Raw genomic sequence first — 14324 nt, forward strand, 5'->3', positions numbered from 1 at the left:
AAGATGTTAATAATAAGAGAAACTGTATGGGGAGTGGTGGCAAGGAGAAAGGGAGTACAGTTTACCTTTGAACAGTGCAAGTGTTAAGGGCATAAGTCCCAACCCTGTGCTGTCAAAAGTCTGCATATAGTCTCACAGTCAGTCCTCCAGTATCTGAGGTTCTGTACCCATAGACTCAACCAAACTCAGATCATGTAGTACTGTAGTATTCATTGAAAAGTACCCACATATAAGTGAACTCACAGAGTTCAAACACATGTTCAAAGGGCAACTGTATATGAAATCTCTTTGTATTTTCACTCAATTTTTCTACAGAACCAAAACTGCTCTAAATATCAAAGTCTACTAATATTAATGAATTAGATTTTAAATGTAAGGGAAAAAGTTATCACATAGATATAAATTAAAGTATCACATGTTTAAATGTAAACATATATAAATAAACTCACTGTTTCTAAAAGCAGGTAAACACACAAATAGATAATTTGTTTAAGAACACTGAAGACCACAATTTTTGTCAATATGTTCAACAGCCAAATATAATGTCCTCTCAAGTCTTATCTCGCTGAAATGAATACAGTGATTTCCCTTTAAACTCTCAGAATGGGAACTTGAGATAGAATAACCAAATCAATTTCCAGTCTTTATAGTACTCAGGTAGTAATGAGACAGAAACTCAAACTAAAAGTATCACTCCAAACAATGAAGACAGAAAAAAAATCCCCAAAGTCAGCCATGATCTTCGCTCCAGGCCAAGTGTTAATGACCTACCATCATCATCCTCTCATTTTCTACTTCGTTGAGCAATTCAGCAAATTCTTTGAAGGATTCAGCTGAAAGAACAGAATAAAAGATAAACCAAATTAATTATGGTATTTGATGGGCAAGTAGGCAGAGGTCTAAGGGAAAAGAAGTAGAAACCAGTGCCACAACCCAATGGCACCACTACAGAAAAGTGTCAAATCTAAGGACAAAAGAAAAAAAGCTCAGTACCTATTCAATTCAATATTGATTTCTTTTTTCTCCTCTTTTCTTGGGGGAATGCTCCTACCTCAGCTTTTCCCTCCAGTTTTATTGATATATAACTGACACATAACATTCTGTAAGTTTAAAGTGACTTTGACAAGTGCTAAAAAAATAAATAAAAGTTAAACATATAGTTACCGTATGATTCAGCAATTCCATGCCTGTGAATATTTGCAAAAGAACTGAAAACATATCCAGACAAACATTTCTATACAAATATTGTTGACTGTTTTATTCACTGCTGTTTGTTGCTCAGTCCTTCAGTATGTCCAACTCTTTGCGACCCCATGGACTGCAGCACATCAAGCTTCCCTGGCCTTTACTCACTCCCGGAGTTTGCTCTAACTCGTGTCCATTGAGTCGATGATGTTGTTCAACCACGTCATCCAAGCCCTCTTTTTCTTTTCTCTTCAATTTTGACCAGCATTGGGATCGTTTCAATGAGATGGCTCTTCTCAACAGGTGGCCAAAGAACTAGAGCTTCAGTTTCATTCCCACTGATAAATATTCAGGGTTGATTTCCTTTAGGATTGACTGGTTTGATGTCCTTGCTGTCCAAGGAACTCTCAAGAGTCTTCATCAGTAGCAAAGATTGAAAGCATCAAACCTTAAGCACTCAGCCTTCTTTATGGTCCAAATCTAACATCCTTACATGATTACTGGAAAAAACACAGCTTTGACTATACGACTATTGTCAACAAAGTGATGTTGCTGCTTTTTAATATGCTGTCTAGGTTTGTCATAGTTTTTCTTCTGAGGAGCAAATGTATTTTAATTTCATGGCTTCACTCACCGTCCACAGTGATTTTGGGGCACAAGAAAACAAAATCTACTACAGTTTCCATTTTTCCCCATCTATTTGCCATGACATGATGGAACCAGATGCCATGATCTTAGATTTTGAATGCTGAGTTTAAGCCACCTTTTACACTCTCCTTTTTCACCACCATCAAGAGGCTTTTAAGTTCCTCTTCATTTTCTATCATTATAATGGTATCATCGGCATATCTGAAGTTATTGATATGATTCTCTGCAATCTTGATACCAGCTTGTGATTCATGCAGCCTAACATTTCGCATGATGCATTCTGCATAGAAGTTAAATAAGCAGGGTGACAATACACAGCCTTGACATACTGCTTTCCTAATTAGAAACCAGTCTGCTGCTCCTTGTCTGGTTCTAACCGTTGATTCTTAATCTGCAGGCAGGTTTCGCAGGAGGCAGGTAAAGTGGTTAGTATTTCCATCTCTTTAAGAATTTTCCAGTTTTCTGTGATCCACAAAATGCACCAGTAAAAAATGAAGCAGGGCAAAGGCTAACAGAGTCTTGCCAAGAGAATGCACTGGTCATAGCAAACAATCTCTTCCAACAACACAAGAGAAGACTCTACACATGGACATCACCAGACTGTCAATACTGAAATCAGATTGATTATACTCTTTGTGGCCAAAAGGAGAAACTCTAAACAGTCAGCAAAACAAGATCACGAGCTGACTATGGCTCAGATTACAAACTACTTATTGCGAAATTCAGACTTAAATTGAAGAAAGGAGGGAAAACCACTAGACCATTCAGGAATGACCTAAACCAAATCCTTTATGATTATACACTGGAAGAGACAAATAGATTCAAGGGATTAGATCTGATAGAGAGTGCCTGAAGAACTATGGAAAAAGGTTCGTGACATTGTACAGGAGGCAGTGATCAAGACCATCTGTAAGAAAAACAAATGCAAAAAGGTAAAACAGTTGTCTGAGGAGACCATAAAATAGCTGAGAAAATAAGAGAAGGTAAACGTAAAGGAGAAAAAGGAAAGATATACCCATTTGAATGCAGAGTTCCAAAGAATAAAAAGGAGAGATAAGAAAGCCTTCTTCTGTGATCAATGCAAAGAAAGTAGAGGAAGAAAGTAGAGGAAAAATAGAATGGGAAAGACTAGAGGATGCATCAAGAAAATTAGAGATACCAAGGGAACATTCATGCAAAGATGGGCACAGTAAAGGAGAGAAATGGTATGGACCTAACAGAAGCAGGAAACATTAAGAAGATGTGGCAAGAATAGACAGAAGAACTATACAAAAAAGATCTTCAAGACCCAGATAACCATTATGGTGTGATCACTCACCTAGAGCCAGACATCCTGGAATGCAAAGTCAAGTGGGCCTTAGGAAGCATCGCTATGAACAAAGCTAGTGGAGGTGATGGATTTCCAGTTGACCTACTTCAAATCCTAAAAGATAATGCTGTTAAAGTGCTGTACTCAATACACTAGCAAATTTAGAAAACTCAACAGTGGCGACAGAACTGAAAATGGTCATTTTTCATTCCAATCCCAAAGAATGGCAGTGCCAAAGAATGTTCAAACTACCACACAATTACACTCATCTCACACGCCAGAAAGTAATGCTCAAAATTCTCCAAGCTAGGCTTCAACAGTATGCAAACCGTGAACTTCCAGATGTTCAATGTATTTAGAAAAGGCAGAGGAACAAGAGATCAAATTGCCACCATCTGCTGGATCATCGAAAAAGCAAAAGAATTACAGAAAAACATCTACTTCTGCTTTATTGATTATACCAAATCATTTGACTGTGTAGATCACAACAAACTGTGGAAAATTCTTCAAGAGATGGGAATACCAGGCCACCTCATCAACTTCCTGAGAAATCTGTATGCAGGTCAAGAAGCAACAGTTGGAACTGGCCATGGAACAACAGACTAGTTCTAAATTGGGAAAGGAGTACGTTAAGGCTATATATGGTCAACCTGTTTATTTATCTTCTATGCAGACTATATCATGTGAAATGGCAGGATGAATGAAGCACAAGTTGGAATCAAGATTGCCGGAAGAAACGTCAGTAACCTCAGATACACAGACGACACTATCCTTACTGCAGAAATTAAAGAGGAACTGAAGATCCTTTTGATGAAAGTGAAAGAGGAGAGTGAAATAGTTAGCTTAAACTCAACATTCTAAAACTAAAATCATGGTATCTTGTCCCATCACTTCATGACAAATAGATGGGGAAACAATGGAAAAAGTGACAGACTTTCTTTTCTTTGGCTCAAAGATCACTGCAGATGGTGACTGCAGCCATGAAATTAAAAGACACTTGCTCCTTGGAAGAAAATCCATGACCCAACTAGACAGCATATTAAAAAGCAGAGACATTACCTTGCTGACAAATGTCCATCTAGTCAAACCTGTTTTATCCAGTAGTCATGTTTGGATGTGAGTTCAGTTCAGTTCAGTTCAGTTCAATTCAGTTCATTCACTCAGTCGTGACCGACTCTTTGCAACCCCATGAATCAGAGCACACCAGGTCTCCCTGTCCATCACCAACTCCCGGAGTTCACTCAAACTCATCTCCATCGACTTGGTGATGCCATCCAGCCATCTCATCCTCTGCCGTCCCCTTCTCCTCCTGCCCCAATCTCTCCCAGCAACAGGGTCTTTTCCAATGAGTCAACTCTTCGCAAAACATGGCCAAAGTATTGGAGTTTCAGCTTCAGCATCAGTCCTTCCAATGCACACCCAGGACTGACTTCCTTTAGGATGGACTTGTTGGATGTTTTTGCAGTCGAAGGGACTATCAAGAGTCTTCTCCAACATCACAGTTCAAAAGCATCAATTATTCGGTGCTCAGCTTTCTGTACAGTCCAACTCTCACATCCATACACGACCACTGGAAAAACTATAGCCTTGAGTAAATGGATCTTTGTTGGCAATGTAATGTCTCTGCTTTTTAATATGCTATCTAGGTTGGTCATCACTTTCCTTCCAATGAGTAAGCGTCTTTTAATTTCAGGGCTGCAATCACCATCTGCAGCGATTTTGGAGGCCAAAAAAATAAAGTCTGACACTGTTTCCACTGTTTCCCCATCTATTTCCCATGAGATGATGGGACCAGATACCACGATCTTAGTGTTCTGAATGTTGAGCTCTAAGTCAACTTTTTCACTCTTCTCTTTTACTTTAATCAAGAGACTTTTCAGTTCCTTTTCACTTTCTGCCATAAGGGTGGTGTCATCTGCAGATCAGACGTTATTGATATTTCTCCCAGCAATCTTGATTCCCAGCTTGTGCTTCTTCCAGCCCAGCATTTCTCATGATGTACTCTGCATATAAGTTAAACAAGCAGGGTGACAATATACAACCCTGACATACTCCCTTTCCTATTTGGAACCAGTCTGTTGTTCCATGTCCAGCTCTAACTGTTGCTTCCCAATCAGCACATAGGTTTCTCAAGAGGCAGGTCAGGTGGGCTGGTATTCCCATCTCTTTCAGAATTTTCCACAGTTTATTGTGATACACACAGTCAAAGGGTTTGGCATAGTCAATAAAACAGAAATAGATGTTTACCTGGAACTCTCTTGCTTTTTCGATGATCCAGCAGATGTTGGCAATTTGATCTCTGGTTCCTCTGCCTCTTCTAAAACCAGCTTGAACATCTGGAAATTCACGGTTCACGTGTTGCTGAAGCCTGGCTTGGAGAATTTTGAGCATTACTTTACGAGCATGTGAGATGAGTGCAATTATGCGGTAGTTTGAGCATTCCTTGGCATTGTCTTTCTTTGGATTGGAATGAAAACTGACCTTTTCCAGTCCTGTGGCCACTGCTTAGTTTTCCAAATTTGCTGGCATATTGAGTGCACAACTTTCACAGCATCATCTTTCAGGATTTGAAATAGCTCAACTGGAATTCCATCACTCCATCCACTAGCTTTGTTCATAGTGATGCTTTCTAATGCCCACTTGACTTCACATTCCAGGATGTCTGGCTCTAGGTGAGTGATCACACCATTGTGATTATTTGGGTTGTGAAGATCTTTTTTATACAGTTCTGTGTATTCTTGCCACCTCTTCTTAAAATCTTCTCATTAAGTCCACACAATGTCTGTCCTTTATCGAACCCATCTTTGCATGAAATGTTCCCTTGGTATCTCTAATTTTCTTGAAGAGATCTCTACTGTTTCCCATTCTGTTGTTTTCCTCTATTTCTTTGCATTGGTCACTGAGGAAGGCTTTTTTATGTCTCCTGGATATTCTTTGGAACTCTGCATTCAAATGGGAATATCTTTCCTTTTCTCCTTTGCTTTTTGCTTCTCTTCTTTTCACAGCTATTTGTAAGGCCTCCTCAGACAACCATTTTGCCTTTTTGCATTTCTTTTCCGTGGAGATGGTCTTGATCCCTGTCTCCTGCACAATGTCATGAACCTCCATCCATAGTTCATCAGACACTCTATCAGATCTAGTCCCTTAAATCTATTTCTCACTTCCACTGTATAGTCATAAGGGATTTGACTTAGGTCATGCCTGAATGGTCTAGTGCTTTTCCCTACTTTCTTCAATTTAATCCTCAATTTGGCAATAAGGAGTTTATTATCTGAACCACAGTCAGCTCCTGGTCTTGTTTTTGCTGACTGTATAGAGCTTCTCCATCTTTGGTTGCAAAGAATATAATCAATATGATTTTGGTGTTGACCATCTGGTGATATCCATATGTAGAGTCTTCCCTTATGTTGTTGGAAGAGAGTGTTTGCTATGACCAGTGCATTCTCTTGGCAAAACTCTATTAGCCTTTGCACTACTTTATTCTGTACTCCAATGCCAAATTTGCCTGTTTCTCCAAGTGTTTCTTGATTTCCTACTTCTGCATTCCAGTCCCCTATAATGAAAAGGACATATTTTTGGGCGTTAGTTCTAAAAGGTCTTGTAGGTCTTCATAGAACTGTTCAACTTCAGCTTCTTCAGTGTTACTGGTTGGGGCATAGACTTGGGTTACCGTGATATTGAATGGCTTGCCTTGGAAACAAACAGACATCATTCTGTCGTTTCTGAGATTGCATCCAAGTACTGCATTTCGGACTCTTCTGTTGACCATGATGGCTACTCCATTTCTTCTAAGGGATTCCTGCCCACAGTAGTAGATATAATGGTCATCTGAGTTAAGTTCACCCATACAAGTCCATTTTAGTTCGCTGATTCCTAGAATGTCGACATTCACTCTTGCCATCTCTTGGTTGACCACTTCCAATTTGCCTTGATTCATGGACCTAACATTCCAGGTTCCTATGCAATATTGCTCCTTACAGCATCAGACCTTGCTTCTATCACCAGTCCCATCCACAACTGGATATTGTTTTTGCTTTGGCTCCATCCCTTCATTCTTTCTGGAGTTATTTTGCCACTGCTCTCCAGCAGTATATTGGGCATCTACCGACCTAGGAAGTTCCTCTTTTAGTAGCCTATCATTTTGCCTTCTCATACTGTTCATGGGGTTCTCAAGGCAAGAATACTGAACTCGTAAGCCATGCTGTATGGGGCCACCCAAGACGGACGGGTCATGTTGGAGAGGTCTGACAGAATGTGGTCCACTGGAGAAGGGAATGGATGTGAGAGTTGAACTATAAAGAAAGCTGAGCCCTGAAAAATTGATGCTTTTGAACTGTGGTGTTGGTGAAGACTCTTGAGAGTCCCTTGGATTGCAAGGAGATGAAACCAGTCAATCCTAAACGAAATCAATCTTGAATATTCATTGGAAGGACTAATGCTGAAGCTGAAACGCCACTATTTCGGACATGTGATGTGAAGAACTGACTCATTGGAAAAGACCCTAATGCTGGGAAAGATTGAAGGAAGGAGGAGAAGGGGACGACAGAGGATGAGATGGTTGGATGGCATCACCAACTCAATGGACATGAGTTTGAGTAAGCTCTGGGAGTTGTTAATGGACAGGAAAGCCTGGCATGCTGCAGTCCATGGGTTTCCAAGAGTTGGACATGACTGAGCAACTGAACCGAACTGAACTGTCAGCCACACAGTCAAAGGCTTTAGCGTAGTCAATAAAGCAGAAGTAGACATTTCTTTGGAATGCCCTTGCTTCCTCTGTGATCAAATAAATGTTGGCAGTTTGATCTCTGGATCCTCTGCCTTTTCTAAATCCAGCTTGTAAATCTGGAATTTCTGAATTCACGCACTGTTGAAGTTTAGCTTGAAGGATTTTGAGCATAAGCATGCTAGCATGTGAAATGAACACAATTATAAGGTGGTTTGAACACTGTTCATAATAGCCAGTAAATGGAAAGAATGAAAGTATTCATCAATTGCTGAATGGTTACACAGTTGTGACACAGCTATACAATGGAACAATTTGAAGCAGTAAAAAGAAACAAAGGATTGACACTCAATATAACATGAAATAACCTTGAAAACATGCTTGGTCAAAGAAGTCAATCAGAAAAGGCCACATATTATATTATTTTTGTTTAAATGAAATGTCTAGAATAGGCAACTTCATAGAGACAGGAAGCAGATCAGTGGTTCATTGAATGTAGGGGGAAGGTGGCAATGGGGATTGATACTAAGGATTTGTGGCTTATTTTGGCAGTGATGAAAATTATTTGGAATTCTATGACAGTGATGTTTGTACAACTTTCTTCAGATATTAAAAGCCATTGAGCTGCACATTGAGCTGCACATTTATTTTTTTTTAATTTATTTATTTATTTTTTCAGTGGGTTTTGTCATACATTGACATGAATCAGCAATAGATTTACACGTATTCCCCATCCCGATCCCCCCTCCCACCTCCCTCTCCACCCGATTCCTCTGGGTCTTCCCAGTGCACCAGGCTCGAGCACTTGTCTCATGCATCCCCCCTGGGCTGGTGACCTGTTTCACCATAGATAATATACATGCTGTTCTTTCGAAACATCCCACCCTCACCTTCTCCCACAGAGTTCAAAAGTCTGTTCTGTACTTCTGTGTCTCTTTTTCTGTTTTGCATATAGGGTTATCGTTGCCATCTTTCTAAATTCCATATATATGTGTTAGTATGCTGTAATGTTCTTTATCTTTCTGGCTTACTTCACTCTGTATAATGGTGAGCTGCACATTTAAATGGCACATTTTTGTGTAAATAATATCTTGATCTATAAAATAATCATTTAGCCAAAGCTCATTTATAGGCATCCTTAGTATGGCTGAACTTTGAAGTTTTTCTTCATGAATAATGAAGCCTTATTCATTTTAAAAGCCTAGCTATTGATAGTAGCAGCTCCTCCAACTCTGTTCAATCATCTGTTCAAATAGTATTTAGTAAGTCATTTCTCAGTTACCTCCACCTGGAGGTGCAGTGCAGACATTGTGAGAGTGGCAAGAACTTATTGCTGCAGCAAGATGGATCTGAATTTAAAACCTAGTTCTACCATTTATTTTCTGTGTGCCCTTGAACAAGTTGCTTAGCCTCTCTGAATCTTAGTTTTCTTCCACTCAAATTAGGGATAATTACATGTACCTAATAAATTCATTGGGAGGATTAAACTCTGAATCAAATGGCTTGACAAAATTACCTTTCAGGAAATTACAATTTTCCTTTAAATGTTCCAATATTAAAGATAATAACTACGTTTCCTCTGTAGGCAAACTGATCTTCCCTTGAAAAGTGCCAGAATAACAAAAATATCTCTCTGATTCCTTTTGTAATATAAAGTATTTGGATACAGGAGATCAGTGAATATTTTCATTTTTCCTATTTATTCTTTCTGATTAGGGTATTCTTCTTAATGCTCGGTTTGAGATTTAATTTTTCATATTTACATTGATGACTTCCTTAGGTGTGTGCAGCAACTTAAGCCCCAAAATAAAGAAATGCCATTGTCTGATGTCCTGAACTTATCTGGGTTTTTATCTTCTAATTCTCTATCTTGTCCCCTAACTTAGAATCCTCCTCATCTCTTCAGTTCAATGCAGTAGTTCAGTCATGTCCGACTCTTTGAGACCCCATGGAATGCAACACACCAGGCTTCCCTGTCCATCACCAACTCCTGGAGCTTATTCAAACTCATGTTCATAGAGTCGGTGACGCCATCCAGTCATCTCATCCTCTGTCATCCCTTCCTCCTCCTGCCTTCAATCTTTCCCAGCATCAGGGTCTTTTCCAGTGAGTCACTTCTTTGCATCAGGTGGCCAAAGTACTGGAGTTTCAGCTTCAGCATCAGTCCTTCCAATGAATATTCAGGACTGATTTCCTTTAGGATGGACTGGTTGGAGCTCCTTGCAGTCCAAGGGACTCTCAAGAGTCTTCTCCAACACCACAGTTCAAAAGCATCAATTCTTTGGCACTCAGCTTTCTTTATAGTCCAACTCTCACATCCATACATGACTACTGGAAAAACCATAGCTTTGACTAGATGGACCTTAGTTGGAAAAGTAATGTCTCTGATTTTTACCACATCTCTTACCACATCTATTGTTCTTTCTAACATACCACATGCCTTTTGGATCTACAGTCCCAAAAGAGCTCTTTAGGAACCCAAGAAAAAACAAAAGCAGAATGCAGGAAGATGGTTTTAGGTTTAATATGAAGGAATGGGTTTTTAGTGAGGTCATGCTGAAAGTGAGAAATGGCCTGCCTCAGGAGAGAATGTGACCTTGTCAGTTAGGGTGGGTTAACAGTCCTAGTCAAACTGTCACTAGAGGTTTTCCGCAGATGAGGGTTGCTCAGTTTTATAACTGTGATAGTCCTGGGCACACCTAGAGAAGTTTGTTAACACTATTATCACTAGAGGTGTGTGATCAGGATGGCTGTTAATGGATTTTGCATGAAGAGCTACATAAAACCATCTGAGTGGGGAACACATATACACCCATGGCTGATTCATGTGAATGTATGGCAAAAACCACTACAATATTGTAAAGTAATTAGCCTCGAATTAAAATAAATTAATTAATTTAAAAAATAAACTAAAAAAAAGAAATAAGACCATCTGAGTCCTCACTGTTACTGTGGACAGACTCTGTTACTATTTATATTGGTTTTGTTTTGGACCTATTGTTCAAATTCTGATAGAACTGGGTCAAGGAGCTGATAGTTAAATATAATAAGAAAAAGACAAATATCAATCATCTTTTTTAAATTAAAGTTTAAAAATTAAAAAAAAAAAAAAAAACATAGAAAGAACAAGAGACCAACTGGGATTTATGGTTCTCTGTACTGCAAGAATAGAGTTTTATTGTTTCTGTCATTTTCTTTTGTTCAATCATTTTTTTGTTTCAATATAAGAACACACTGTCAGGTAATTAAGCTTTATTTCCTGGCTCAGCCTCTGGGTGTTCACTTCTACTTCTGTATTGTTTCACACAAACTAGGCTTTTTGAAACTTAACAGATGGGTCTAGGTATAACTGTTATGAGGAAAGATGAAGTATTGCTCCCTAGATTATTCTAACATGCAGCCAGGGTTGAGTATCTGCCTTACATTCTAGAAGGAGCAAAACTAACATTTTAAAAAGAATTTTGTGGGTGCCTGGAGTTATGCATGTATTATCTTATTTAATCACAAAGCTTCCCTGGTGGCTCAAATGCTAAAGAATTCACCTACAATACAGGAGACTGAGTTCAATCCCTGGATTGGAAAGGTCCCCTGGAGAAGGAAATGGCAACCCACTCCACTGTTCTTGTCTGAAAAATCCCATGGACAGAAGAACCTAGAAAGCTATGGTTTCAAGAAGTTGCAAAGAGTTGGACACGACTGGATGACTAACACATTGAACACAAACATGAAGTAACTCTATGAGATGGGAATTATTATTTCTAGGTAACAAACGTGGGTCTCAGAGAATTTGAGTAACTTACCAAAGGTCACAGAGTTAGTAATTCATATGTGCTTTCTATTCAACCACAGTGCTTCTAACACAGGAAAAATGACACAATATTTTACAAAAATTGTTAGAAACTAATTGTTTCATTCCATCTTTATAGTGACTATGAAGTAAAGATTAGTAATATCTTTGTTTTATGGGCAAGGAAATTGAGGCATGAAAGGGCTAAATTGAGAGAAATTTCTCTAGATCAGTGAGTACTGTGGGGAACTAAACTCAGTTCTCAGGATTATTGTACCATTTTCCTTTAGAAAGCTTATCCATTACTACTCCCTCAATCTTTGCTTATCTATGAAATGAAAGTAATTCTAGCTACTCCTAAGGGTGACTGTGAGGATTAAATGAATTAGATATAAAAGAACTCTCAGAAAATTTCAGGCAAATATCCTTGATGTACATAGATGCAAAAATTCTCAAAAATATACTAGTAAGAAGAATTCTGCAGCACATTAAATGGATCATACATCATGTTCAAGTAGGACTCACCTCTGGGATGCCAAGAGAGTTTAACATAAGCATATCAATAAGTGTGATATGTCACATTAATAGAATGGAAAATAAAAATTATATGATCATAATAGATGTTGGGAAAGCATTAAAAAAATCTGTTTTGTCATTAAAACTCTCAAAAAATTAGGTACACAAGGAACTTACCTGAACATAATAAAGGCTATATATGACATGCCTATAGCTAATGTTATGCTCCAAGGAAAAAGGCTGAAAGCTTTTCCTCTAGGATGAGGAACAAGCAAGTGTGCCCATTCTCAACACTCTTATTAAACAGAGTACTAAAATTCCTAGCCAGAGAAATCAGACAAGAAAAAGAAATAAAATGCAACAGAATTAGAAAGGAGGAATTTAAATTGTCTTTATGAACATGACATGATTTTGTATACAGAAAAATCCCAACGATTCCACCAAAAAACTGATATATAATCAACAAATCCAGTAAAGTTACTGGATACAAATCAAAATACAAAATTCAGAAAAATTTCTATATACTAATAGTGAATTAGCTGAAAAAGAAAGAAAATGATCCCATTTACAATAACAGCAAACAATAAAATATATAGAAATATTTAACTGAGAAGGTAAAAAATTGCTAGGCTGAAAACTAAAAAAAAAACCCTTCAAGAGAAAATGAAGAGTTACAAATGCCAGAATATCTTATCTTCATCGATTAGAAGAATTAATATTGTTAATGACAATAATACCTAAAGACATCTATATATACAACATAATCCCTATCAAGATCCCATTGCCATTGTTTTCAGCAGTAGAAAAATAATTCTGAACTTTGTATGGAACCACAAAAGAGACCTCTAATAGCCAAAGTAGTCCTGAGAAAGAAGAACAAAGTGGAAGACAGACACATAGTAATCAAATTGACAAAAACAAGGTGAAAATATTAAAAGAAACAAGGGAAAAGCAACAAATAACACATGGGAATTTCCATAAAGTTATTAGCTGATTTTTATCAGAAACTTGGCAAGCCAGAAGGGATGGAATGATATATTTAAAAGGATGAGGAACTTTCCTGGTGATTCAGTGATTAAGACTCTGTGCTTCCAATGCAGGGGGCATGGATTCAATCTCTCATCAGGGAACTAGGCTACCACATGCTGCATGGTGTGGCAAACATAAATAATTAAATAAAAGTGATAAAACGGAAGAACCTTCAACAGAGAATACTCTATCCAGCAAGGCTCTCATTCAATTTCAACAGACAAACAAAAAACTTACAGAGAAGCAAAACCTAACACAATTCAGCACAGCTAACAGAATTCAGTTGGTTTGGTACAACTTTACAACAAATGCTAAAGGAACATCTCTAGGCAAAAAAGAAAAGGTCACAACTAGAAAAAAGAAAATTATGAGTGGGAAAGCTCATTAGTAAAGGTAAACATACAATAAAGTTAGGAAACCATACACACACAAATAAGATATAAAAACCAAACAACATAATCTGAGGAGAATACAAATGCGGGATATTGGTAATGCATTTGAAATTAAGCGGCCAGCAACTTAGAACAATCTTGTATATATGTAGATTGCAATATAAAAACCTAATGGTAACTGCAAACCAAAAGTCGATAACAGATATACACACACACAAAAGTGATCCAAACACAACACTACAGATAGTCATAAAAACTAAGAGAAGAGAACAAAAGGAAAGAAAGAAAATAGACCTACAAAAAACAATCCAAAAAAATTAACAAAATGGCAATAAGAACATACATACTGGTAATTAACTTAAATGTGAAAGGATCAAGTGCTCCAGCCAAAAGACATGGACTGACTGAACAAACACAAAAACAAGACCTATATGTATGCTGTCAGAGAGACTAATTTCACATCTAGGGGCACATACTGAAAGTAAGGGGATGGAAAAGGGTATTCCAGGAAAACTTTAATCAAAACAAAGATGGAGTAGCAATATTCATCTCTGATAAAATAGGCCTTAATATATAGATTGTTAAAAGAGACAAAGAAGGACACTACATAATGATCAAGATCAATCCAATAAGGAGAAGATATAAAAATTATAAATATATATGTACTCTTTGCAACCCCATGGACTATAGCCCACCAGGCTCCTCTGTCCATGGGATTCTCTAGACAGGATTACT

General features: G+C 37.9%; 1 protein-coding gene across 1 annotated transcript in view; it reads right to left on the reverse strand.

Moving 5' to 3' along the window:
* The window catches only part of LOC122435578 (oligophrenin-1-like), a 189687-nt gene that overhangs the window by 114666 nt on the left and 60697 nt on the right, over positions 1–14324 (reverse strand). The window contains exon 3 of the mRNA XM_043459754.1: positions 772–833. Coding sequence (XP_043315689.1) covers positions 772–833 — 62 coding nt within the window. The remainder of the gene's footprint in view (positions 1–771; positions 834–14324) is intronic.

Source organism: Cervus canadensis, chromosome X (genome assembly GCF_019320065.1).
Source record: "Cervus canadensis isolate Bull #8, Minnesota chromosome X, ASM1932006v1, whole genome shotgun sequence".
NCBI lineage: Eukaryota > Metazoa > Chordata > Mammalia > Artiodactyla > Cervidae > Cervus > Cervus canadensis.